At 46.8% G+C, this 26,824-nt stretch overlaps 1 protein-coding gene across 2 annotated transcripts; it reads right to left on the bottom strand.

Annotated features, from left to right (window-relative positions):
- Nucleotides 1-1,796: 1,796 nt before the first annotated feature.
- LOC115899640 lies at nucleotides 1,797-10,209 on the bottom strand. 2 transcript variants are annotated; one of them, XM_030937678.1, is made up of 2 exons: nucleotides 7,786-9,501; nucleotides 1,797-3,939 (listed from the first exon to the last, which is right to left on the bottom strand). In XM_030937678.1, the coding sequence occupies exons 1-2, from the start codon at nucleotides 8,741-8,743 to the stop codon at nucleotides 3,566-3,568; spliced, it is 1,332 nt and encodes a 443-aa protein (XP_030793538.1). In that variant the 5' UTR covers nucleotides 8,744-9,501; the 3' UTR covers nucleotides 1,797-3,565. The 2 variants fall into 2 exon arrangements, 1 of the variants encoding a protein (XP_030793538.1); XR_004059258.1 differs by lacking the exon at nucleotides 7,786-9,501 and adding an exon at nucleotides 10,148-10,209 and having other exon boundaries at nucleotides 3,805-3,939.
- Between the last annotated feature and the right edge of the window lie 16,615 nt (nucleotides 10,210-26,824).

Genomic DNA, 26,824 nt, shown 5'->3' with positions numbered 1-26,824 from the left:
AACTTCACGCTCAAACCATCAAGGAGCCTGAAGTGAAGAGGTCTCTTCAGGGTCCCAGGTAGCCCACTGAAGGCCCATCTGTGAAGGCTGGCTTCTCATTGGTGGGTCTGTAGGCTGCTGCAGATTTGGGCGAGACCACTGGAGAGCTTCTTTGTACTTTCCAAGGCCCCTGGATCTGGTTTTACAGTGTGGCCCCTGACAAGTCACTGGCTCGTAACAGCAGCCTTGCTCTCATGGGCCTCAGCCAGGGAGAGCTCTCTGCTGCTGGAGAGAGGGCTGCCATGCACTGAGATCGCAGGAATCCATGCTCTGGCTGCTGGTGCACAGGCCAGGGGACTTGAAGAACCCTTGTGCCAAACCTGGGTGTCAGGCCCTGTGTTGACTTCACCATAGGCAGCTCCAGCCAGCCCCCACTGGGACCACAGTGCCGCAATGACTTAGACCTCTTGCCTTTCCTTTTCCTAGTATAAACTGGGTTCTCGTCTTCCTTGGAGTATCCCTTTTGACTCTTGCAGTTTGAAGATTTTTCTGTTTATTTTCTCTTCTTGCACTGTGGTTTCATCCACTTGTATTGCCTTCTGTGCTGTGGCAGGTTTTAGGGCTGTTTGCAAAGCTCTGGCTGTGAGTGTGTGTATTTTTGTGCCATCCAAGTCAGCTGCCACCACCTGTTGGTCCAGGCCCTGTTTGTTTCTTCCAAGGACAAAGTAGTTGAGCCAGGGCATCTCCTGCAGCACTGTGGGGAGCTGAGGATGCCGTGGTTATGCAGGTTCTCACTCTCCGTGAGGAGTTCTGCCTGTCTCACTGAGTGGGCTTAAATTGTACTGTCCTCCATGGCTGAAGTCCTTAAGAAAGGACTTGAAAGAGTTGACTACAGTCTCAAAATGTATTCTTCCTATATCCTTTGACCAGCACCAAAGGATACATAATTAATTATTTTTTACTCAGTGCTGTCACATTCGCCATTAAGTCTGTTGGACACCTTCAGACCACAGTGATGTGTTACAAGGGCCATCACATTCTCTCCATTGCAGATCTCGGATGGTCTCAGTGCGGCCCAGAGCATTGCATAGGGAATGCAATGTTCCCCAGAGGAAGGCTCTCCCAGAGAGCCTCTATTTAATGGCTGAGAGAATGATGCTGTTATAGTTATGAAAATGGTATTTTTGAAGAGGGGCCAGCAATTGTAGCAGAAATAATAATCTGTTTCTAGTAAAAAGTTCATATTAAAATCACTTGTTCCACATTACAGGAATTTTTCTGGGACTAGGAATCAGTAGCAGGGGCAAAACCCTCATGTAAGCCCAGCTCTCTGGAGGGTAAACTTGTTTAGGGCATGTTATGCCCAGACCGCTTGTTCCCCGAAGAATTCCACCAGAGTCCAGAGTCAAAGCCAAGCGGCAAGGATCTTTAATGCAAGTTGGAACTTGGTCCCTCCTTTCCACAACATACAAGAGGGCCTGGGACAATGCGTGCACTCGCTTTTTATAGCTCGAGGTAAACAGGACTTGTCAGGTTACAGAGGAACAAGGCATTTCTCTAGGCTACAGCATTACAATTGGTTTACATTTTAAATTATACTTTTAGCAGCTTTCTTATCAGTTCCTGCGCTTTTACAAACGGTTGTACTCAAGGCTGTGATGTGTTTGTGTCGGGCCCAGGAAGTGGAGGCATTGCTCAAGGCTGTGATGTGTTTGTGTCGGGCCCAGGAAGTGGAGGCATTGCTCAAGGCTGTGATGTGTTCGTGTCGGGCTCAGGAAGTGGAGGCATGTGGGGGGATGTGATGTGCTCAAGGCTGTGATGTGTTTGTGTCGGGCCCAGGAAGTGGAGGCATTTGGGGGGATGTGATGTGCTCAAGGCTGTGATGTGTTTGTGTTCTTTCATTTCCCCCTCTCTCAGGTACCTCTGGAGCCAATCTTGGGTCCTATAGGTCTGACTCCATTTCAGTGTCCACAGTTTGGTATTGAGCTCTGAGGACCATGAGCTGTATGGTGTCAAACCTTTCTCTGACAAACCGCAAAATTTTGTTTATAACACAAGGTCCTACGGTAAGCAGAAACAGCAGACTTAGCAGGGGTCCAAGGAAGGGGGCTAACAGAGAAAACATAGAGGAATTCCACCATTGGTTTGCAGCTGAGGCAAACTGCTGTTTTTTCATTTCTATGCTTAACCTGCGTAACTGCTGGACCCGGTTCTCTACAAGCCCTGATTCATTGATATAAAAACAACAATCTTCCTTCAGAAACATACATGTACCACCTTTCTCAGCAGTGAGCAAGTCTAAGGCCCTCCAGTTCTGCAAGGCTACTTGAGCTAGGGATGTAAGCTGTTGTTGGAGGGAGGCAAGGGACTCAGCCGACTCCTCCATAGCAACAGCAAATTGTTGGTACAACTTGTTATTTTCTATGAGGGTGTGACCTAGGGCTCCCCCTGCCAGTCCGGCCGCAATGAGGGATGATGTGAGGGAGATTCCTGCAATGAGGGGGAGAAATATGGCTCGTGCAGGTCTCGGTCTAGGGACTGGGTGAATAGTGGTACTAGTCCAGTTACCGGTGTACCCCAGGAACTCGCCGGCAGTTAGGAGAGTTAACTGGGGAACTAATGTAATGGGAAGACACAGTTGGTTAGTTACAGAGGGACCAGGTAGATTCTTAGATATTGTTCCATTACACCAAAAGAATATGCCCGGCGGGGCCCTCAGGTTGGTGTTGGGGGGTGTTACAGTGATGTTGCAGAGGCTAGAGTTGGTGCCTGAAAAACAGTAGGGAAACTTCTCCTGACTGGGGTTCAGGTACAGTGGCACATCAAGAATGGGGGCGTTTGTGAGATTCTGAAGGTTGTTAATTTGGGTAGAGGATCCCCATGGCAGAGGGACAGCGGTTAGCGGTGGGCGCCCTAGGGTGGCACATAGAAAGCAACCAGACAAGCTATGAAGTCCTGTAAGGTTAGCAAGTTCTACTCCTTCTCATAATAATTCTAACCAGGAGAAAGGATGTAACTCTTGTGTTAGTCTGTCTTCCTGTCATTGGATATTCCCATGAACCAGGGGCAGTACTTGAACTAGGCCCCGCCACAGATAGAGGTGACTGCTAGGCCACGTGGAGGAAGAGGAATAGTATACAGCTCCATGTTGAGGCTTGGTCCAGCGGGAGTTCCAAGGGTCTTTAACTACCCAAGTATAGATGCCGCAGCTACCCTGTCGGTAGAAGTTCCCCCCGGATCGCTCGTGCCACCCTCTGACTGAATGCATTCTACAGTAATTGTAGGGCCAGCCTGCGTTTTGGTGCCACCAATAGTGTTTACAATTGTATTCAGTCTGATCAAACTCAAAACATACTATTGGCACCTTTGGTTCGGCTATTTGAAAACCAGTAAAATTCAGCAAGATTGGGGCACTGCACCCTGAGGGGGGAGCAATCAGCACTGGACAATAATTTCCCGGGCTTATGAGGTTGCCCAGGGTGGGTTCGGTTTTCATAAAGCCAGAATCTCCAGACAAAGGGATTAGAAACTGGTTTTGTGTTTGCCCCAGTGGCCACTAGGGCAGCTAACGCTAGGGTTAGACTGCTTAACTGCATGTTTGCAGTGAGCTATGCTGCTGGCGCAGGGTGAGTTTTAAGAGGTTGTTCTTAGCTCTGTCCACAGTCCACGTGGTTGGTGCTTCAGTCGCTGCCGTGAGTGGTCCAAGAAGGTCGGAGGTTGGGTCCACTGGTTTGACGTGGGTGTAGTGGATCCACGACGCGATGCCTTCTACTTTCAGGGCGGTGGGTGTGGTTAGGAGCACCTGGAGTGGTCCTTTCCACCTGGGTTCTAAGGTATCTTGTCGGTGTCGCTTAACCAGGACCCAGTCTCCTGGCTGGTACGGATGGGGTGTCGGTGGGGGACCAGTCTCATATAGTTCCTTCAGCTTGGGCCAGACTTCCTGATGAATTTTCTGCAAGGCTTGTAGGGAAAATAAGAGTTCAGAGACATTTTCTGTTTCAGATTTGAGCAGATCATCTTTTAGGCTGGGAACCATGGGTGGGGGTCTGCCATACATGATTTCATAAGGGGTAAGGCCCAGTCTGTAAGGGGTATTACAGGCCCGGAACAGAGCGTAGGGGAGAAGGACCACCCAATTAGCGCCAGTCTCCATAGTCAATTTAGTTAAGGTCTCCTTTAAGGTCCGATTCATCCTCTCTACCTGTCCTGAACTCTGGGGCCTGTAAGCACAATGTAGTTTCCAATTTGCCCCAAGGATGGAAGCCAAATCCTGACTTACCTTAGCAACGAAGGCTGGTCCATTATCTGACCCTATCTGGACGGGGAAGCCATACCTGGGAAGGATATCTTCCAGAATTTTCTTTGCTACAACCTGAGCAGTCTCCCTCTTGGTTGGGAATGCTTCAATCCACCCTGAAAAAGTATCTACAAAGACAAATAAGTACCGATACCCATACTTCCCTGGCTTTATCTCAGTAAAATCTACCTCCCAGTAGATACCTGGCCTAGTTCCCCTGAGCCTTGTTCCCGTTGCAGCCTGGGTTTGAGGGTAGGCGTTGTTAAGCTGGCAGACTTTGCAATTGGTCACGATGCTGCTGGCCGTCTCGGCTATATGTCTGATTTTGAGCTTGGAGCGTCTGATCAGGTCTATCATCTGCCGGGCACCCAGGTGGGTGGTTCGGTGGATGTGTTCTAACACTTGTTGTCCTAATTTTTCTGGTAGGATGGTTTGGTCATTAGTATCAGTCCACCACCCATTCTGGATCTGTTTCAGGGGAAGTTTGTCGATCCACTGGAGATCCTGTTCTGAATAATCAGGGAGATATGGCAGGTCCCGGGGGCCCGGATCAGGGAGCTGGAGTGCAAGGAGTTGACTGGAAGCCTTTGCCACACTCCTTGCAGTTTGGTCTGCCAGAAAGTTGCCTTGAGCAATTGGAGTGGTTGGTTTCTGATGCCCTGGGCAATGTACAATAGCCAATTTTTCTGGTTCCCATAGGGCTGTTAACAGGGCTAGGATCTCTTGCTTATTTTTTACCTCTTTTCCTTCAGCCGTTAGTAACCCTCGCTCCCTATAAATGGCCCCATGTATGTGAGCCGTAGCAAAAGCGTATCGGCTGTCTGTATATACTGTCAGTTTCTTCCCTGCCCCTAGGGTAAGGGCTTGGGTGAGTGCTATCAGTTCGGCCTTTTGGGCCGATGTCCCCGGGGGCAAGGGTTCCGCCCAGATTACCTCAGTCTCTGAAGTCACCACTGCTCCAGCATACCTCTGGCCTTGGTGAATGAAGCTGCTTCCATCAGTGAACCAGACGAGGTCTGCGTCAGGAAGTGGGCGGTCCTGCAGGTCTTCTCGAACTCCGTGCACCTGAGCTAGTATCTCAGTGCAATCATGGAGCGGGGTGTCCAGGTCCGGGTTAGGCAGCAGCGAGGCCGGGTTTAGGGTTGTTGGGGACAGGAAAGTTACCCTGAGAGGGTTTAGTAGTAGTCCTTGGTAGTGGGTGAGCCGGGCGTTACTCATCCACCGATTAGGTGGCTGTTTGAGTACACCCTCGATGGCATGTGGGGTACCGACCCGTAATTCTTGACCCATGACAAGTTTATCAGCATCTTGTACCATCAGGGCCGTGGCTGCAATCATTCGGAGACAAGGGCGCCACCCGGTAGCCACTGGGTCTAATTTCTTTGACAGGTAGGCAACTGGCCTCTGCCAGGGGCCTAAGTTCTGAGTTAGCACCGCCTTGGCGACACCCTTGCTCTCGTCCACGTATAAGTGGAAGGGCTTAGTGACGTCAGGTAGTCCCAGTGCAGGTGCAGAGAGTAAGGCGGTTTTGATCTGTTGGAAAGCCGTCTCGGCTTCTTCTGTCCAATTAAATGGCTGCTGTCCCCGGGTTGCCTGATATAAGGGTTTAGCCAGCTCCGCGAACCCAGGTATCCATAGTCTACAAAATCCTGCTGACCCCAGGAATTCCCTTACTTGTCGGGTGGACTGTGGCCTGGGGATCTGCAGAACAGTTTGCTTCCGGGCGTCTGTTAACCAGCGCCGCCCTCCTTTGAGCAGGTACCCCAGATATGTTACTTCTGGTTTACAGATTTGAGCTTTCTTTGCCGAGGCCCGGTATCCTAGATTTCCTAAAGCTTGTAAGAGACCCTTGGTCCCTTGGAGGCAAGCTTCTTGGGTCTCGGCTGCAATCAGGAGGTCATCAACATACTGTAGTAAAGTTATTTCAGGGTGTTTGCATCGGTACTCACCCAGGTCTTCATGGAGGGCCTCATCGAACAGGGTGGGAGAGTTTTTGAATCCCTGAGGCAGTCTGGTCCATGTCAGTTGGCCACTTATGCCCCTCTCAGGGTCAGTCCACTCGAAGGTGAAGAGCTTTTGGCTCTGAGGGGCTAAAGGCAAACTGAAGAAGGCATCTTTCAAATCTAAAACAGTATACCATTGGTGTTTGGGGTTTAGAGTACTCAGGAGGGTGTACGGGTTAGGCACAGTTGGATGTATGTCCATAACCCTCTTATTGACCTCTCTTAAGTCTTGTACAGGTCTGTACTGTCCGCTATTAGGTTTACGTACCGGCAACAATGGAGTATTCCAGGGTGAATGACAGGGCCGAAGGACCCCTTGGTCGAGGAGCCGACGGATGTGGGGCGTAATTCCTACTTTGGCCTCTAGGGGCATTGGGTACTGCCGTACCCGAACAGGATCTGTCCCAGGCTTGAGTTCGACAAACAAGGCAGGACGGTGTTTCGCTAGTCCTAAGCCCCCTGTCTCTGCCCAAGCTCCTGGATATTGCTGGAGCCAGGTTGCTATGTCCTGGTCAGGGGTCACTTGCTCTTGGTGGAGCCGGTACTCATCTTCTAGGGTTATAGTCAGGATGGGCACGGGCTGATTTTGGGAATTGGTCACGATGGGCCCCTCAGGGAGGAGATGGATCTGTGCTCCGATTTTAGTCAGCAGGTCTCTCCCTAATAAGGGGCAGGGGCTCTCAGGGATGACCAGGAAAGAATGGGTTACATTCCTGGCTCCGAGGTTTACTGTCCTTTGTGTCGTCCAGGGGTACTTCTTAATTCCTGTGGCCCCTTGTACCCATAAGGACTTGGTGGATAATTTTCCATTAGTTTTAACTAGGACCGAATGCTGTGCTCCCGTATCGACCAAGAACTGGACTGGGGACCCCTCCACTTGCAGAGTTACCCTAGGTTCGGGGAGGGGGTCCGAACCCCGTCTTCCCTAGTCTTCGTCTTGAGTGACTAGTACGGGTGTAGGCCTAGGGGGTCCCTGTCCTCATTGTTTCTTCTTAGGGCAGTCTCTTACCCAGTGGCCAACTTCCTTACAGTAGGCGCATTGGTCTTTGCTCAGATTATCATGTCTGGGGCACTGCCTAGGTTGAGTGTTCTCTGGCTGTAGATGCTCTTTCTGTACTACTGCTGCCAGGACCTTGGTCATTTTTTCAGTGGCCCTAAATTGCTTTTCTTCTGGAGTATCTCTATTATTGTAAACTCGCTGGGCTATCTGGAGGAGGTCCTGTATCTGTTTTCCCTCTAAGTTTTCTAATTTCTGGAGTTTCTTTTTAATATCTGAGGCTGCCTGATTTACAAAAGACATTACAATAGCTGCCTGACTTCCTGGGGCCTCTGGGTCTATGGGGGTATACTGTCTAAAGGCTTCCATTAATCTTTCTAAGTAGCTGGCTGGGCTTTCTGTCTTTCCTTGCAAAACAGAGTATACTTTAGCCAAATTAGTGGGCTTGCGAGCAGCCACCCAGAGACCCGCCATTAGAGTCTGGCGATAAAGGTGTAGCCGTCCCCTACCTTCTGCTGTGTTGTAATCCCACGCTGGTCTGGTCAGAGGAAAAGTCGCATTTATGAGGTCAGGGTTGGCAGTTGGTTGACCGTCGTCCCCTGGGACCAGCTTTCTAGCTTCTACCTGTATTCTCTCTCGCTCCTCCGTTGTGAACAAGATCTGGAGGAGCTGCTGACAATCATCCCAAGTAGGCTGGTGGGTGAACATGACACTATCTAGCAAAGCCATTAAATCTTTGGGGTGGTCTGAAAACCGGGCACTCTGAGTCTTCCTGTTATACAGATCACTAGTGGAGAATGGCCAGTACTGAAGCCTGGAGATACCCGTGTCACCTGGGGGTCCTATTTCCCGGAGGCGTAAAGCCACTGTGGAGTCAGGCGGCTGGGGGGGGCTAGCTCGCAAAGTACGCCCCCGCGTCCGCCCAGCCGGCCCTTCAGAGTTACTTTCACTTTCAGCAGATCCGAGAGCTCCGGCCGCCTCCCGTTCGCTTGCTCCCTCCCGTGGCTCAGCCCGGGGGGCTGGGGCCTGGGGTCCAGAGGGGTACGGAGGGGGTTCTGTGGATAGTGGGTCCTCGCTCTCAGGTAAAACAGGATGCGGGGGGGCCGTCGGTTGCTTGGATTTTAGCGGCCGAGCAACCAGTGCCTTGCAGGGTTCCGGGGCTAATAGGAAGGGGGACAGCCAAGGGGGCGGGTTCTCAGCTAGGTCCTGCCATATAAGAATGTATGGGATATGATCCAGGTGGCCGGCACGCCCTGATAGGAAAACCTTGGACTTGACTCTAGTGATGACGGGAAGGCAGAATGTCCCTTCGGGTGGCCACCCTACATTAAAGGTAGGCCATTCGGAGCGGCATAGAGTAATTAGCCTTCCCTTCCTGATTTCCATACTAAGATCACGGCCCCTTGCTTTAACATCCTTGAAATTACTTGTAAGGAGAGATAGGGGAGTGCTCTGGGTATTTCCCATTTTAAACGGTGGCGCCCGGAGAGGCGTCTGGAAAAGGTCCTGCAAGGGAACAAATTATGTCAGCTGCAGGCGCACTCCAGGAATCTGGGGTCAGAATCAAATCAAACGAGAGCCGCCAGCGCACACCAGAAATCTTGGGTCAGGGTCAGATCAAATGAGAGCCGCCAGCGCGCACCAGAAATCTTGGGTCAGAGTCAGATCAAAGGAGAGCCGCCAGCGCGCACCAGGAATCTTGGGTCAGAGTCAGATCAAAGGAGAGCCGCCAGCGCGCACCAGAAATCTGGGTCAGATCAAACGAAAGCCGCCAGGGCGCACCAGAAATCTTGGGTCAGAGTCAGATCAAAGGAGAGCCGCCAGCGCGCACCAGAAATCTTGGGTCAGAGTCAGATCAAAGGAGAGCCGCCAGCGCGCACCAGAAATCTTGGGTCAGAGTCAGATCAAAGGAGAGCCGCCAGCGCGCACCAGGAATCTTGGGTCAGAGTCAGATCAAAGGAGAGCCTCCAGCGCGCACCAGAAATCTGGGTCAGATCAAACGAAAGCCGCCAGGGCGCACCAGAAATCTTGGGTCAGAGTCAGATCAAAGGAGAGCCGCCAGCGCGCACCAGAAATCTTGGGTCAGAGTGAGATCAAAGGAGAGCCGCCAGCGCGCACCAGAAATCTTGGGTCAGAGTCAGATCAAAGGAGAGCCGCCAGCGCGCACCAGGAATCTTGGGTCAGAGTCAGATCAAAGGAGAGCCGCCAGCGCGCACCAGGAATCTTGGGTCAGAGTCAGATCAAAGGAGAGCCGCCAGCGCGCACCAGGAATCTTGGGTCAGAGTCAGATCAAAGGAGAGCCGCCAGCGCGCACCAGAAATCTGGGTCAGATCAAACGAAAGCCGCCAGCGCGCACCAGAAATCTTGGGTCAGAGTCAGATCAAAGGAGAGCCGCCAGCGCGCACCAGAAATCTTGGGTCAGAGTCAGATCAAAGGAGAGCCGCCAGCGCGCACCAGGAATCTTGGGTCAGAGTCAGATCAAAGGAGAGCCTCCAGCGCGCACCAGGAATCTTGGGTCAGAGTCAGATCAAAGGAGAGCCGCCAGCGCGCACCAGAAATCTGGGTCAGATCAAACGAAAGCCGCCAGCGCGCACCAGAAATCTTGGGTCAGAGTGAGATCAAAGGAGAGCCGCCAGCGTGCACCAGAAATCTTGGGTCAGAGTGAGATCAAAGGAGAGCCGCCAGCGCGCACCAGAAATCTTGGGTCAGAGTCAGATCAAAGGAGAGCTGGGGGACGTCTCCCACCGGTCTCCGCTGGCCATCCTATAGCGCGTCCGCCAGGACTGCGTCAGCTTCAGTTTCAGACCTCGCGAGTTACAGATACAGGTTTAGAAAAGACACAGACAGACAAACAGAGACGAGCCGGCTCACCTATTAGCAGATCGATCCTAGTAGATCCGTTGACCGGGGGTCTGGTGGGCTTGGGGGAATCCCGGGAGAGCCCCCAAATGTTATGCCCAGACCGCTTGTTCCCCGAAGAAGTCCACCAGAGTCCAGAGTCAAAGCCAAGCGGCAAGGATCTTTAATGCAAGTTGGAACTTGGTCCCTCCTTTCCACAACATACAAGAGGGCCCGGAACAATGCGTGCGCTCGCTTTTTATAGCTCGAGGTAAACAGGACTTGTCAGGTTACAGAGGAACAAGGCATTTCTCTAGGCTACAGCATTACAATTGGTTTACATTTTAAATTATACTTTTAGCAGCTTTCTTATCAGTTCCTGCGCTTTTACAAACGGTTGTACTCAAGGCTGTGATGTGTTTGTGTCGGGCCCAGGAAGTGGAGGCATTGCTCAAGGCTGTGATGTGTTTGTGTCGGGCCCAGGAAGTGGAGGCATTGCTCAAGGCTGTGATGTGTTTGTGTCGGGCTCAGGAAGTGGAGGCATGTGGGGGGATGTGATGTGCTCAAGGCTGTGATGTGTTTGTGTCGGGCCTAGGAAGTGGAGGCATTTGGGGGAATGTGATGTGCTTAAGGCTGTGATGTGTTTGTGTTCTTTCAGGCACAGGGTTTTTGCCTTATGGATTCTTTGTTTATTTATTTATTTATTTTTAGAGACAGGTCTCACTATGCCACTCAGGTTGGAGTGCAGTAGCCCAATCATACATAGCCCACTGCAGCTTCAACCTCCTGGGCTCAAGGGATCCTCCTGCTTTGGCCTCCCTGTGGGGAAAAGAAAGAGAGATCAGCCTGTTACTGTGTCTATATAGAAGGAAGTAGACATAAAAGACTCCATTTAGTTCTGTATTTGAGATGCTGTTAAACTGTGACCTTACCTCCAACCTTGTCCTTGCAAGAGACATGTGCTGTGGTGACTTAAGGTTAAAAGGATTTTGGGTGGTGCAGAATGTGCTTTGTTAAACAAGTGCCTAAAGGCTGCTTATGGTTAAAGGTCATCACCATTCTCTTTAATCTCAAGAAAGAGAAAAACATTTGTCTCCTGCCCCTCCCTGGGCTATGGAACATCTCCGGGTAATACCCATTGTGTGCCTTGTTTACTGAGTGAGGAGAAACCGCCTTTAGGAATAAGGTGGGACTTGCTGGAGCAATACTGCTAAAAGGTTTATGGAGATGTCGCATATACATCTCAAGGCACAGCATTTTCCTTTAAACTTATTCATGTTACAAGGATTTTTTGTTCATATGTCTTACTGCTGGTTTCCTCCCTACAATGATCCTATTGTCCAGCCACTCCCTTATCTTTTTGATGGTAAAGATAATTATCAATAAATACTAAGGGAACTCAGAGGCCGGTGCCGGCGTGGGTCCTCTGTAAGCTGAGCGCCGGTCCCCTGGGCCCCGCTTTCCTTTCTCTACACTTTGTCTCTGTGTTTTATTCCTTTTCTCAAGTCTTTCGTTTCCACCTAATGAGAAACACCCACAAGTGTGGAGGGGCAGGCCACCCCTTCATCTGGTGCCCAACGTGGAAGCTTTTCTCTAAGGTGAAGGTACGCTGGAGCGTGGTCATTGAGGACAAGTCGACGAGAGACTCCCGAGTACGTCTACAGTCAGCCTTGCGGTAAGCTTGTGCGCTCGGAAGAACCTAGGGTAACAATGGGGCAAACTAAAAGTAAATATGCCTCTTATCGCAGCTTTATAAAAATTCTCTTAAAAAGAGGGGGAGTTAAAGTGTCTACCAAAAATCTAAATACGCTCTTTCAAACAATAGAACAGTTTTGTCCATGGTTTCCGGAACAGGGAACTTTAGATCTAAAAGATTGGGAAAAAATTGGCAAAGAATTAAAAGAAGCAAGTAGGGAAGGTAAAATCATTCCACTTACAGTATGGAATGATTGGGTCATTATTAAAGTAGCTTTAGAACCGTTGCAAACAGAAGAAGATAGCATTCCAATTTCTGATGTCCCTAAAAGCTGTGCAGTAGATTGTGAAAAAGAGGCAGGGATAGAATCCCGGAAAAGAAAAGAAAGTTCACACTGTAAATGTGTAGCAGAGCTGGTAATGGCTCGGTCAACGCAAAATGTTGACAATAATCAATTACAGGAGGTAATATATCCTGAAACGTTAAAATTAGAGAAAAAAGATCTAGAATTAGCAAAGCCATCAGAGTCTAAACCACGATGGCCAACTCTTACAACAGCTCAGATGCCTGCAACCTTAGAACCTCAAATGCAGGTTAAACAAGTACGAACTCCAAAAGAAGATCAAATAGAAAAAGATAGAGTCTCTGTCGCGGCAATGCCAATCCAAATACAGTGTCCACAATATCAGCAGGTAGAAAGTAAGATCCAGCCGCCAGTACCCTATCAATACTGGCCGCCAGCTGAACTGCAGTATCAGCAGCCCCCAGAAAATCTGTATGGACAGCCAGGAACACTTCCAGTGCCACAGGGCAGGGTGCCATATCCTCAGCCGCCCACCATGAGACTTAATCCTACGGCACCGCCTAGTACACAAGGTAGTGCAATACATAAAAGTATCGATGAGGCAAGAAAACAGGGAGATATTGAGGCGTGGCAATTCCCAGTAATATTAGAAGCAAGACCACCTGGAGAAGGGGCCCAAGAGGGAGAGCCTCCCGTGGCTGAAGCCAGATATCAGTCCTCTTCTATAAAAATGCTAAAAGAGATGAAAGAAGGAGTAAAACAGTATGGACCCAACTCTCCTTACATGAGAACATTATTAGATTCCATTGCTCATGGACATAGACTCATTCCTTATGATTGGGAGATTCTGGCAAAATCATCACTTTCCCCCTCTCAATTTTTACAATTTAAGACTTGGTGGATTGATGGGGCACAAGTACAAGTCCGAAGAAATAGGACTGCCAATCCTCCAATTAACATAGATGCAGATCAACTATTAGGAATAGGTCAAAATTGGAGCACTGTTGACCAACAGGCAATAATGCCAAATGAGGCCATTGAGCAAATCAGGGCTATCTGCCTTAGGGCCTGGGAGAAAATCCAAGACCCAGGAACTGCCTGCCCTTCCTTTAATACAATAAGACAAGGCTCTAAAGAGCCCTACCCTGATTTTGTAGCAAGACTTCAAGATGCTGCTCAAAAGTCAATTACCGATGAGAATGCCCGCAAAGTCATAGTGGAGTTGATGGCATATGAAAACGCCAATCCTGATTGTCAATCAGCCATTAAGCCATTAAAAGGAAGAGTTCCCGCAGGATCAGATGTAATCTCAGAGTACGTTAAAGCCTGCGATGGAATTGGAGGAGCTATGCATAAAGCTATGCTTATGGCTCAAGCAATCACAGGGGTTGCTTTAGGAGGACAAGTGAAAACATTTGGGGGAAAATGTTATAATTGTGGTCAAATTGGTCATCTAAAAAAGAATTGCCTAGTCACAAATAAGCAAAATGTAACTACTCAAGTTACTACAACAACAGATAAAGGGCCACCTGGCCTATGTCCAAGATGTAAAAAGGGAAAACATTGGAGTATTCAATGTCGTTCTAAATTTGATAAAAATGGGCAACCACTGTCGGGAAACGAGAGGAGGGGCCAGCCTCAGGCCCCGCAACAAACTGGGGCATTCCAAATTCAACCCTTTGTTCCTCAGGGTTTTCAGGAAAAACAACCCCCACTGTCGCAAGTGTCTCAGGGAATAAGCCAGTTATCACAGTAGAGCAATTATCCCCCGCCACAAGTGGCAGTGCAGCAGTAGATCTATGTGCTTTACAAGCAGTCTCTCTGCTTCCAGGGGAGCCTCCACAAAAAATCCCCACAGGGGTATACGGCCCATTGCCTGAGGGGACTGTAGGACTAATCTTAGGAAGATCAAGTTTAAATCTAAAAGGAGTTCAAATTCATACTGGTGTGGTTGATTCAGACTATGAAGGCGAAATTCAATTGGTTATTAGTTCCTCAATTCCTTGGAGTGGCAGTCCAGGAGACAGAATTGCTCAATTATTACTCCTACCTTATATTAAAATTGGAAACAGTAAGATAAAAAGAACAGGAGGGTTCGGAAGCACTGATCGGGCAGGAAAGGCTGCATATTGGGCAAGTCTGGTCTCTGAAAGCAGACCTGTGTGTAAGGCCATTATTCAAGGAAAACAGTTTGAAGGGTTGGTAGACACAGGAGCAGATATCTCTGTCATTGCTTTAAATCAGTGGCCAAAAAATTGGCCTAAACAAAAGGCTGTTACAAGACTTGTCGGCGTAGGCACTGCCTCAGAAGTGTATGAAAGTACAATGATTTTACATTGTTTAGGGCCAGATAATCAAGAAAGTACTGTTCAGCCAATGATTACTTCAATTCCCGTTAATCTATGGGGTCGAGATTTGTTACAACAATGGGGTGCGGAGATCATTATGCCTGCTCCATTATACAGCCCCACAAGTCAAAAAATCATGACTAAGATGGGATATATACCAGGAAAGGGATTAGAAAAAAATGAAAATGGCATTAAAGTCCCAATTGAGACTGAGAAAAATCAAGAAAGAAAAGGAATAGGCTATCCTTTTTAGGAGCGGCCACTGTAGAGCCTCCTAAACCCATTCCATTAACTTGGAAAACAGAAAAACCGGTATGGGTAAATCAGTGGCCGCTACCAAAGCAAAAACTGGAGGCTTTACATTTATTAACAAAGGAACAATTAGAAAAGGGACATATTGAGCCTTCATTCTCGCCCTGGAATTCTCCTGTATTTGTAATTCAGAAAAAATCAGGCAAATGGCGTATGTTAATGGACTTAAGAGCCGTAAACGCTGTAATTCAACCCATGGGGCCTCTCCAACCTGGATTGCCCTCTCCGGCCATGATCCCAAAAGACTGGCCTTTAATTATAATTGATCTAAAGGATTGCTTTTTTACCATTCCTCTGGCAGAGCAAGATTGTAAAAAATTTGCCTTTACTATACCAGCCATAAATAATAAAGAACCAGCCACCAGGTTTCAGTGGAAAGTATTACCTCAGGGAATGCTTAATAGTCCAACTATTTGTCAAACTTTCGTAGGTCAAGTCCTTCAACCAGTTAGAGACAAATTTTCAGATTGTTATATCATTCACTATATTGATGATATTTTATGTGCTGCAGAAACAAGAGACAAATTAATTGACTGTTACACATTTCTGCAAGCAGAGGTTGCCAACGCAGGACTAACAATAGCGTTTGATAAGATCCAAACCTCTGATCCTTTTCATTATTTAGGGATGCAAATAGAAAATAGAAAAATTAAGCCACAAAAAATAGAAATAAGAAAAGACACATTAAAAACATTAAATGACTTTCAGAAATTGTTAGGTGATATTAATTGGATTCGGCCAACTCTAGGCATTCCTACTTATGCCATGTCAAATTTGTTCTCTATCCTAAGAGGAGATCCAGACTTAAATAGTAGAAGGATATTAACCCCAGAGGCAACAAAATAAATTAAATTAGTGGAAGAAAAAATTCAGTCAGCGCAAATAAGTAGAATAGATTCTTTAGCCCCACTCCAACTTTTGATTTTTGCCACTACACATTCTCCAACAGGCATCATTGTTCAAAATACTGATCTTGTGGAGTGGTCATTCCTTCCTCACAGTACAATTAAGACCTTTACATTGTACTTGGACCAAATAGCTACATTAATTGGTCAAACAAGATTACGAATAATAAAATTGTGTGGTAATGACCCAGACAAAATAGTTGTTCCTTTAACCAAGGAACAAGTTAAACAAGCCTTTATCAATTCTGGTGCATGGCAAATTGGCCTTGCTGATTTTGTGGGAATTATTGATAATCATTACCCAAAAACAAAAATCTTCCAGTTTTTAAAATTGACTACTTGGATCTTACCTAAAATTACCAGACATAAACCTTTAGAAAATGCTCTAACAGTATTTACTGATGGTTCCAGCAATGGAAAAGCGGCTTACACAGGGCCAAAGGAGCGAGTAATCAAAACTCAGTATCAATCAGCTCAAAGGACAGAGTTGGTTGCAGTCATTACAGTGTTAGAAGATTTTAATCAACCTGTTAATATTATATCAGATTCTGCATATGTAGTACAGGCTACAAGGGAAGTTGAGACAGCTCTAATTAAATATAGCATGGATAATCAGTTAAACCAGCTGTTCAATTTGTTACAACAAACTGTAAGAAAAAGGAATTTCCCATTTTATATTACTCATATTCGAGCACATACTAATTTACCAGGACCTTTAACTAAAGCAAATGAAAAAGCTGACTTACTGGTATCCTCTACATTCATAAAAGCACAAAAACTTCATGCTTTGACTCATGTAAATGCAGCAGGGTTAAAAAACAAATTTGATGTGACATGGAAACAGGCAAAAAAATATTGTACAACATTGTAACCAGTGTCAAGTACTACACCTGCCCACTCAAGAGGCAGGAGTTAATCCCAGAGGTCTGTGTCCTAATGCATTATGGCAAATGGGTGTTACCCATGTACCTTCATTTGGAAAATTATCATATGTTCATGTAACAGTTGATACTTATTCACATTTCATATGGGCAACATGCCAGACAGGAGAAAGTACTTCCCATGTTAAAAAACATTTATTATCTTGTTTTGCTGTGATGGGAGTTCCAGAAAAAATTAAAACTGACAATGGACCAGGTTATTGTAGTAAAGCTTTCCAAAAATTCTTAAATCAGTGGAATATCACACATACAACAGGAATTCCTTATAATTCCCAAGGACAGGCCATAGTTGAAAGAACTAATAGAACACTCAAAACTCAGTTAGTTAAACAAAAAAAAGGGGGAGACAGTAAGGAGTGTACCTCTCCTCAGATGCAGCTTAATCTAGCACTCTATACTTTAAATTTTTTAAACATTTATAGAAATCAGACTACTACTTCTGCAGAACAACATCTTACTGGTAAAAAGAACAGTCCACATGAAGGAAAACTGATTTGGTGGAAAGACAACAAAAATAGGACATGGGAAATAGGGAAGGTGATAACCTGGGGAAGAGGTTTTGCTTGTGTTTCACCAGGAGAAAATCAGCTTCCTGTTTGGATACCCACTAGACATTTGAAGTTCTACAATGAACCCATCGGAGATGCAAAGAAAAGCGCCTCCATGGAGACGGAAACACCGCAATCGAGCACCATTGATTCGCAAGATGAATCAAGTGGTGACAGCAGGAAAACAAAAAATATGAAGATTTCATGGACATTTTATTAGTTCTCCGAAATTAATACTTCTGTAATTTCCTATATCTTTACTTTCATCTCTTAATCCCACCATTTTCTTTGTAAGCTGAGGAGGATATATGTCACCTCAGGACACTCTGATGATTGCCTTAACTGCACAAATTGTTTGTAGAGCACGTGTGTTTAAACAATACGAAAACTGGGCATCTTGAAAAAAGAACAGGATAACAGTGATGTTCAGGAAACAAGGGAGGCAACCTTGAACTGGCCGCCGGTGAGCCGGACGGAACAGAGCCATATCTTTTCTCCTTTTGCACACAAATAGGAGAGATATCGCTGAATTCTTTTTCTCAGCAAGGAATATCCCTGAGAAAGAGAATGCGCTCTGAGGGTAGGCCTATAAACGACCCCCTTGGAGGCGTGCCGCCTTTTACGGTTGAAGCCGAAGGGATGAAATAAGCCCCGGCCTCCTGTAGTGCTCCCAGGCTTATTAGGATGAAGAAATTCCCACCTAATAAATTTTGGTCAGTCAGGTTGTCTGCTCTCAAACCCTATTTCCTGATAAAATGTTATCAATGACTATGCGTGCCCAAAATTTCGTTAGCAATTTTAACCTTAATTTTAACACCATCCTGTGATCTCGTCCAGTCTCCACTTGCTTTGTGATATTCTATTACCTTGTGAAGTATGTAATCTCGGTGTCATGATGACAATGGTGGTTTTGTTGAAAAGAAAAGGGGGAAATGTGGGGAAAAGAAAGAGAGATCAGCCTGTTACTGTGTCTATATAGAAGGAAGTAGACATAAAAGACTCCATTTAGTTCTGTATTTGAGATGCTGTTAAACTGTGACCTTACCTCCAACCTTGTCCTTGCAAGAGACATGTGCTGTGGTGACTTAAGGTTAAAAGGATTTTGGGTGGTGCAGAATGTGCTTTGTTAAACAAGTGCCTAAAGGCTGCTTATGGTTAAAGGTCATCACCATTCTCTTTAATCTCAAGAAAGAGAAAAACATTTGTCTCCTGCCCCTCCCTGGGCTATGGAACATCTCCGGGTAATACCCATTGTGTGCCTTGTTTACTGAGTGAGGAGAAACCGCCTTTAGGAATAAGGTGGGACTTGCTGGAGCAATACTGCTAAAAGGTTTATGGAGATGTCGCATATACATCTCAAGGCACAGCATTTTCCTTTAAACTTATTCATGTTACAAGGATTTTTTGTTCATATGTCTTACTGCTGGTTTCCTCCCTACAATGATCCTATTGTCCAGCCACTCCCTTATCTTTTTGATGGTAAAGATAATTATCAATAAATACTAAGGGAACTCAGAGGCCGGTGCCGGCGTGGGTCCTCTGTAAGCTGAGCGCCGGTCCCCTGGGCCCCGCTTTCCTTTCTCTACACTTTGTCTCTGTGTTTTATTCCTTTTCTCAAGTCTTTCGTTTCCACCTAACGAGAAACACCCACAAGTGTGGAGGGGCAGGCCACCCCTTCACCTCCCAAAGTACTAGGATTACAGGCATGAGCCAGGCTGTTCATTCATTTGTTTGAATGTCTATGGATTTCCTAATAAATAAATATGAGTGGAGAGAGTAAGATTAGAATACAGTAGTCCCCCCTCATCCACAGTTATGTTTTCTGAGGTATCAGTCACCTGCAGTCAACTGTGGTCCAAACATATTAAATGGAAAATTCCAGAAATGAACAATTTATAAGTTTCAAATTTTGAGCTGTTCTGGGTAGTGTGATCAACTCTTGCATCATCCCCACTCCGTCTACCTCGGAAGGAGGCTGCTCCGTTTGTCATGCAAATCCATGCTGTATACCTTAGTCACTTAGTAGCCACTTGGTTATCAGATCAACTATCGTGGTATCACAGTGATTGTGTTCAAGCCACCTTTATTATTATTATTACTATTGTTTGAGACAGGATCTTACTCTGTCGCTTAGGTAGGAGTGCATTGGTACTGTCAGGCCTCTGAGCCCAAGCCAAGCCATCACATCCCCTGTGACTTGCACATATACGCCCAGATGGCCTAAAGTAACTGAAGTGCACAAAAGAAGTGCAAATGCCCTGCCTCGTCTTAACTGATGACATTCCACCACAAAAGAAGTGAAAAAGGCCAGTCCTTGCCTTAAGCGATGATATTATCTTGTGAAATTCCTTTTCCTGGCTCATCTTGTCTCAAAAAGCTCCCCCACTGAGCACCTTGTGACCCCGTGACTCCTGCCTGCCAGAGAACAACCGCCCTTTGACTGTAATTTTCCTTTACCTACCCAAATCCTATAAAACGGCCCCACACTTATCTCCCTTTGCTGACTCTCTTTTCCGACTCAGCCCGCCTGTACCCAGGTGAAATAAACAGCCATGTTGCTCACACAAAGCCTGTTTGGTGGTCTCTTCACACGCACGCACTTGACATTTTGGTGGCGTGACTTGGATCCGGGGACCTCCCTTGGGAGATCAATCCCCTGTCCTTCTGCTCTTTGCTCTGTGAGAAAGATCCACCTACAAATCTCTAGTCCTCAGACCAACCAGCCCAAGGAACATCTCACCAATTTTAAATCGGGTAAGCGGCCCCTTTTTTACTCTCTTCTCCAACCTCTCTCACTATCCCTCAACCTCTTTCTCCTTTCAATATTGGCACCACCCTTCAATCTCTCCCTTCTCTTAATTTCAATTCCTTTCATTTTCTGGCAGAGATAAAGGAGACACGTTTTATCCATGGACCCAAAACACAGGTGCCAGTCACGAACTGGGGATGGCAGCCTTCCCTTGGTGTTTAATCATTGCAGGGATGCCTCTCTGATTACTGACCCACGTTTCAGAGGTGTCTGACCACGCTGCAGGGACACCTGCCTTGGTCCTTCACCCTAAGCGGCAAGTCCTGCTTTTCTGGGGGAGGGACAAGCACCCCAACCCCTACCCTCCCTGTCTCTACCCCTTCTCTGCTTTTCTGGGGGAGAGGCAAGAACCCCAATGTCTCATTTTTGCATCCCCTCTTATTTTTGTGCCCCAATACCTTATTTCTGATCCCCGACCCCTTTCCTGCTTTTCTGGGGAGCAAGAACCCCCGAACTCCATCTCTCCGTATCTCTACTCTCTCTTTTCTCTGGGCTTGCCTCCTTCACTATGGGCAACCTTCCACACTTCATTCCTCCTTCTTCCCCCTTAGCCTGTGTTCTCAAGAACTTAAAACCTCTTCAGCTCACACCTGACCTAAAACCTAAATGCCTTTTCTTCTGCAACACTGCTTGGCCCCAATACAAACTTGACAATGGCTCTAAATAGCCAGAAAATGGCACTTTAGATTTTTCCATCCTACAAGGTCTAAATAATTGTCGTAAAACGGGCAAACGGTCTGAGGTGCCTGATGTCCAGGCATTCTTTTACACATTCGTCCCTCCCTAGTCTCTGTTCCCAATGCAACTCGTCCCAAATCTTCCTTCTTTCCCTCCCACCTGTCCCCTTGGTCCCAACCCCAAGCGTCGCTGAGTCTTTCCAGTCTTCATTTTCTACAGACCCATCTGACCTCTCCCCTCCTCACCAGGCCGAGCTAGGTCCCAATTTTCCTCAGCCTCCTCTCCCCCACCCTATAATCCTTTTATCACCTCCCCTCCTCACACCCGGTCTGGTTTACAGTTTCCTTCTGTGACTAGCCCCCGCCCCCCCACCTGCCCAGCAATTTCCTCTTAAAAAAGTGGCTAGAGCTAAAGGCATAGTCAAGGTTAATATTCCTTTTTCCTTATTCTGCCTCTCCCAAGTCAGTTAGCATTTGGGCTCTTTTTTATCAAATATAAAAACTTAGCCCAGTTCATGACCTGTTTGGCAGCAACCCTGAGACGCTTTTCAGCCCTAGACCCTGAAAGGTCAGAAGGCCGTCTTGAAAGAACACAAACACATCACAGCCTTGAGCAATGCCTCCACTTCCTGGGCCCGACACAAACACATCACAGCCTTGAGCAATGCCTCCACTTCCTGGGCCCGACACAAACACATCACAGCCTTGAGTACAACCGTTTGTAAAAGCGCAGGAACTGATAAGAAAGCTGCTAAAAGTATAATTTAAAATGTAAACCAATTGTAATGCTGTAGCCTAGATAAATGCCTTGTTCCTCTGTAACCTGACAAATCCTGTTTACCTCGAGCTATAAAAAGTGAGCGCATGCATTGTTCCGGGCCCTCTTGTATGTTGTGGAAAGGAGGGACCAAGTTCGAACTTGCATTAAAGATCCTTGCCGCTTGGCTTTGACTCTGGACTCTGGTGGACTTCTTCGGGGAACAAGCGGTCTGGGCATAACAGTCTTATTCTTAATATGCATTTTATTTTATTACCCAATCTGCTCCCAACATTAAATAAACCCCCAAAATTAAATTCCAGCCCTCAAACCCCACAACAGGACTTAATGAACCTCGCCTTCAAGGTGTACGATAATAGAGTAGAGGCAGCCAAGCAGCAACTTATTTCTGAGTTGCAATTCCTTGCCTCCACTGTGAGACAAACCTCAGCCACATCTCCAGCACACAACTCCAAACGCCTGAACCGCAGCTGCCAGGGGTTCCTCCAGAACCTCCTCCCCCAGGAGCTTGCTACAAGTGCCGGAAAGCTGGCCACTGGGCCAAGGAATGCCGGCAGCCCGGGATTCCTCCTAAGCTGTGTCCCATTTGAGCGGGACCCCACTGGAAATCGGACTGTCCAACTTGCCAGGCAGCCACTCCCAGAGCCCCTGGAGCTCTGGCCCAAGGCTCTCTGATTGACTCCTTTCCAGACCTTCTCGGCTTAGAGGCTGAAGATGTGTGCTGCCACATCTCCTTGGAAGCCTCCTGGACCATCACAGACACTTTTGGAAACTCTTACAGTGGAGGGTAAGTCCGTCCCCTTCTTAATCAATACAGAGGCTGCACACTCCACATTACCTTCTTTTCAAGGGCCTATTTCCCTTGCCTCCATAACTGTTGTGCGTATTGATGGCCAGGCTTTCAAACCTCTTAAAACTCCCCAACTCTGATGCCAACTTAGACAACATTCTTTTATGCACTCCTTTTTAGTTATCCCCGCCTGCCCATTCCCTTATTAAGCCGGGACATTTTAACTAAATTATCTGCTTCCCTGACTATTCCTAGGCTATAGCCACACCTCATTGCTACCTTTTCCCCCAGTTCAAAGCCTCCTTTGCATCATCCTCCCCTTGTATTCCCCACCTTAACCCACAAGTATAAGATACCTCTACTCCCTCCTTGGTGACTGATCATGCACCCCTCACCATCTCATTAAAACCTAATCACCCTTACCCTGCTCAACGCCAATATCCCATCCCACAGCATGCTTTAAAAGGATTAAAGCCTGTTATCACTCACCTGCTACAGCATGGCCTTTTAAAGCCTGTAAACTCCCCTTACAATTCCCCCATTTTACCTGTCCTAAAACCAGACAAGCCTTAAAAGTTAGTTCAAGATCTCTGCGCCTTATCAACCAAATTGTCCTGCCTATCCACCCTGTGGTGACAAGCCCATATACTCTCCTATCCTCAATACCTCCCTCCACAACCCATTATTCTGTTCTGGATCTCAAACACACTTTCTTTACTATTCCTTTGCACCCTTCATCGCAGCCTCTCTTCGCTTTCACTTGGACTGACCCTGACACCCATCAGGCTCAGCAAATTACCTAGACTGCACTGCTGCAAGGCTTCACAGACAGCTCCCATCACTTCAGTTAAGCCCAAATTTCTTCCTCATCTGTTACCTATCTCGGCATAATTCTCATAAATACGCACTCTCCCAGCTGATCGTGTCTGGCTAATCTCCCAAACCCCAATCCCTTCTACAAAACGACTCCTTTCCTTGCTAGGCATGGTTAGTGCGGTCGGACTTCTTACACAAGAACGAGGACCGAGTCCTGTAGCGTTTCTGTCCGAATAACTTAACCTCACTGTTTTAGCCTAGCCCTCATGTCTGCGCGCAGTGGCTGCCACTGCTTTAATACTGTTAGAGGCCCTAAAAATCACAAACTATGCTCAACTCTCTACAGTTCTCATAACTTTGAAAATCTATTTTCTTCCCCCAACCTTTGCTCAAGACAACGCTTATGCTGATAAGGTAGCTAAAAAAGCAGCCATCAAAAGGCCTCAGATCCCATCACTCAGGACAATGCGTATGCTGATAAGTTAGCTAAAAAAGCAGCTAGCGTTCCAACTTCTCTCTGTCACGGCAGTTTTCCTCCTTCACATCGGCCACTCCCACCTACTCCCCCCGCTGAAACTTCCACCTATGAATCTCTTCCCACACGAGGCAAATAGTTCTTAGACCAAGGAAATTATCTCTTTCCAGCCTCACAGGCCCATTCTATTCTGTTGTCATTTCATAACCTCTTCCATGTAGGTTACAAGCTGCTAATCTGTCTCTTAGAACCACTCATTTCCTTTTCATCATGGATATCTATCCTAAAGGAGATCACTTCTCAGTGTTCCATCTGCTATTCCACTACCCCTCAGGGAATGTTCAGGCCCCCTCCCTTTCCTACACATCAAGCTCGAGGATTTGCCCCTGCCCAGGACTGGCAAATGACTTTACTCACATGTCAGAAAACTAAAATACCTCTTAGTCTAGGTAGACACTTTCACTGGATAAGTAGAGGCCTTTCCCACAGGGTCTGAGAAGGCCACCGCAGTCATTTCTTCCCTCCTGTCAGACATAATTCCTCGGTTTGGCCAGTTTTGCCTCGCACAAGGTCTCTTCTTCCTCTGGATCCTCTCTACCTACGTGTGTCTACCTGCTAATTGGACAGGCACATGCACACTAGTTTTCCTTACTCCCAAAATTCAATCTGCACATGGGACCAAAGAGTTCCCTGTTCCCCTCGTGACACCAACATGGCAAAAAAGAGTTATTCCACTAATTCCCTTGCTGGTCGGTTTAGGACTTTCTGCCTCCACTATTGCTCTCGGTACTGGAATAGCAGGCATTTCAATCTCTGTCATGATTCCGTAGCCTGTCTAATGACTTCTCTGCTAGCATCACAGACATATCACAAACTTTATAAGTCCTCCAGGCCCAAGTTGACTCTTTAGTTGCAGTTGTCCTCCAAAACTGCCGAGGCCTTGACTTACTCACTGCTGAAAAAGGAGGACTCTGTATATTCTTAAATGAAGAGTGTTGTTTTTACCTAAATCAGTCTGGCCTGGTATATGACAACATAAAAAAACTCAAGGATAGAGCCCAAAAACTTGCCAACCAAGCAAGTAATTACGCTGAACCCCCTTGGGCACTCTCTAATAGGACGTCCTGGGTCCTCCCATTTCTTAATCGTTTAATACCCATTTTTCTCCTTGTTTTATTTGGACCTTGTATCTTCCGTTTAGTTTCTCAATTCATCCAAAACCGTATCCAGGCCATCACCAATCATTCTATACGACAAATGTTTCTTCTAACAACTCCACAATATCACCCCTTACCACAAAATCTTCCTTCAGCTTTATCTCTCCCACTCTAGGTTCCCACACCGCCCCTAATCCCGCTTGAAGCAGCCCTGAGAAACATCGCCCATTCTCTCTTCATACCACCCCCCCACAAATTTTCGCTGCCCCAATACTCAACACTATTTTGTTTTATTTTTCTTATTAATATAAGGCAGGAATGTGAGGCCTCTGAGCCCAAGCCAAGCCATCACATCCCCTGTGACTTGTACATATATGCCCAGATGGCCTAAAGTAACTGAAGAATCACAAAAGAAGTGCAAATGCCCTGCCTCGTCTTAACTGATGACATTCCACCACAAAAGAAGTGAAAATGGCTGGTCCTTGCCTTAAGCGATGATATTATCTTGTGAAATTCCTTTTCCTGGCTCATCTTGTCTCAAAAAGCTCCCCCACTGAGCACCTTGTGACCCCCTGACTCCTGCCCACCAGAGAACACCCCCCCTTTGACTGTAATTTTCCTTTACCTACCTAAATCCTATAAAACGGCCCCACCCTTATCTCCCTTTGCTGACTCTCTTTTCCGACTCAGCCCGCCTGCACCCAGGTGAAATAAACAGCCATGTTGCTCACACAAAGCCTGTTTGGTGGTCTCTTCACATGGACGCGCATGACAGGTACCATCTTGGCTCGCTGCATTCTCTGCCTCCTGGGTTCAAGCCATTCTCGTACCTCAGCCTCCTGAGTAGCTGGGATTACAGGCATGTGCCACCATGCCTGGCTAATTTTTGTATTTTTAGTAGAGACGAGGTTTCACCAGGTTGGCCAGGCTGGTCTCGACCTCCTGGCCTCAAGTGATCTGCCCACCTCAGCCTCCCAAAGTGCTGGGATTATAGGTGCTACCCTTATTTTACTTAGTAACAGCCCTGAAGTGCAAGAATGTTGATGCTGGCAATTCGGAAATGCCAAAAAGAAGAAGAAAAAAAAAAAAAAAGCTGCCAAATGCTTCCTTTAAGTGGAAAGGTGAAAGTTCTCCACTTAATAAGAAAAGAAAAAAAATTGTATGCTGAGATAGGTAAGATCTACGGTAAGAACTGTGAAAGGAAAATATCTTGGGCCCCCAAAATCACTAAGCTAAAGGGCAAATTCAAGCTGGGAACTGCTTAGTGTAAACCTGCCTTCCATCCTATTCAAAGTCATCCTTCTGCTGAGATAGATGCATATCTGATTGCCTTCTTTGGAAAGAGTAATCAGAAACTCAAAAGAATGCAACCATTTGTCTCTCATCTACCTGTGACCTGGAAGCCCCCTCCCTGCTTTGAGTTGTCCTGCTTTTGCTTCCAGTTGTCCCACCTTTCTGGACCAAACTGGTGTTCATTTTACATATGTCAATCGATGTCTCATTTATCCCTAAAATGTGTAAAACCAAGCTGTGCTCTGACCACCTTGGGCACATGTCCTCAGGACCTCCTGAGGCTGTGTCACAGCATGCATCCTCAACCTTGGCAAAATAAACTTTCTAAATTAACTGAGACCTGTCTCAAATTTTCACGGTTCACAGAACTAATCTTCTATCTGTGAAATTGTGAAGACGGAAAAAAAACTGTGTTAGATTTAGTGTTGCACCTCAAACTTTGTCATATATATGTATGTATATAAAAGAAAAAATAACCAGGCACAGTGGTTCATGCCTGTAATCCCAGCACTTTGGGAGGCCGAGGTGGGAGGATCACTTGGCTCAGGAGGTCAAGACAAGCCTGGACAACATGGGGAGACCCCATTGATACAAAAATTATAAAAATAAACTGGGCATGGTGGCACGCACCTGTAGTCCCAACTACTCGGTAGGCTGAGGAAGGAGGATTGCTTGAGCCTGGGAGTTTGATGTGGGCTTTGATTAAAAAAAAAAAAGGAAAGAAAAGAAAGAGAAAACATAGGAGGTCTGGGACATTGGGTTTGGTACTATCTCACGTTTCAGGCATCTACTCTGGGTCTTCAAACATATCTCCTGCAAATAAGGAAAAAGACTGTTTATGTTACTATAGCTGACAGTTTT

This window comes from Rhinopithecus roxellana, chromosome 9 (assembly GCF_007565055.1).
Source record: "Rhinopithecus roxellana isolate Shanxi Qingling chromosome 9, ASM756505v1, whole genome shotgun sequence".
Classification (NCBI taxonomy): Eukaryota; Metazoa; Chordata; class Mammalia; order Primates; family Cercopithecidae; genus Rhinopithecus; species Rhinopithecus roxellana.
The sequence above is the reverse complement of the archived record's forward strand: the minus strand, read 5'-3'. Positions and strand labels throughout refer to the sequence as shown.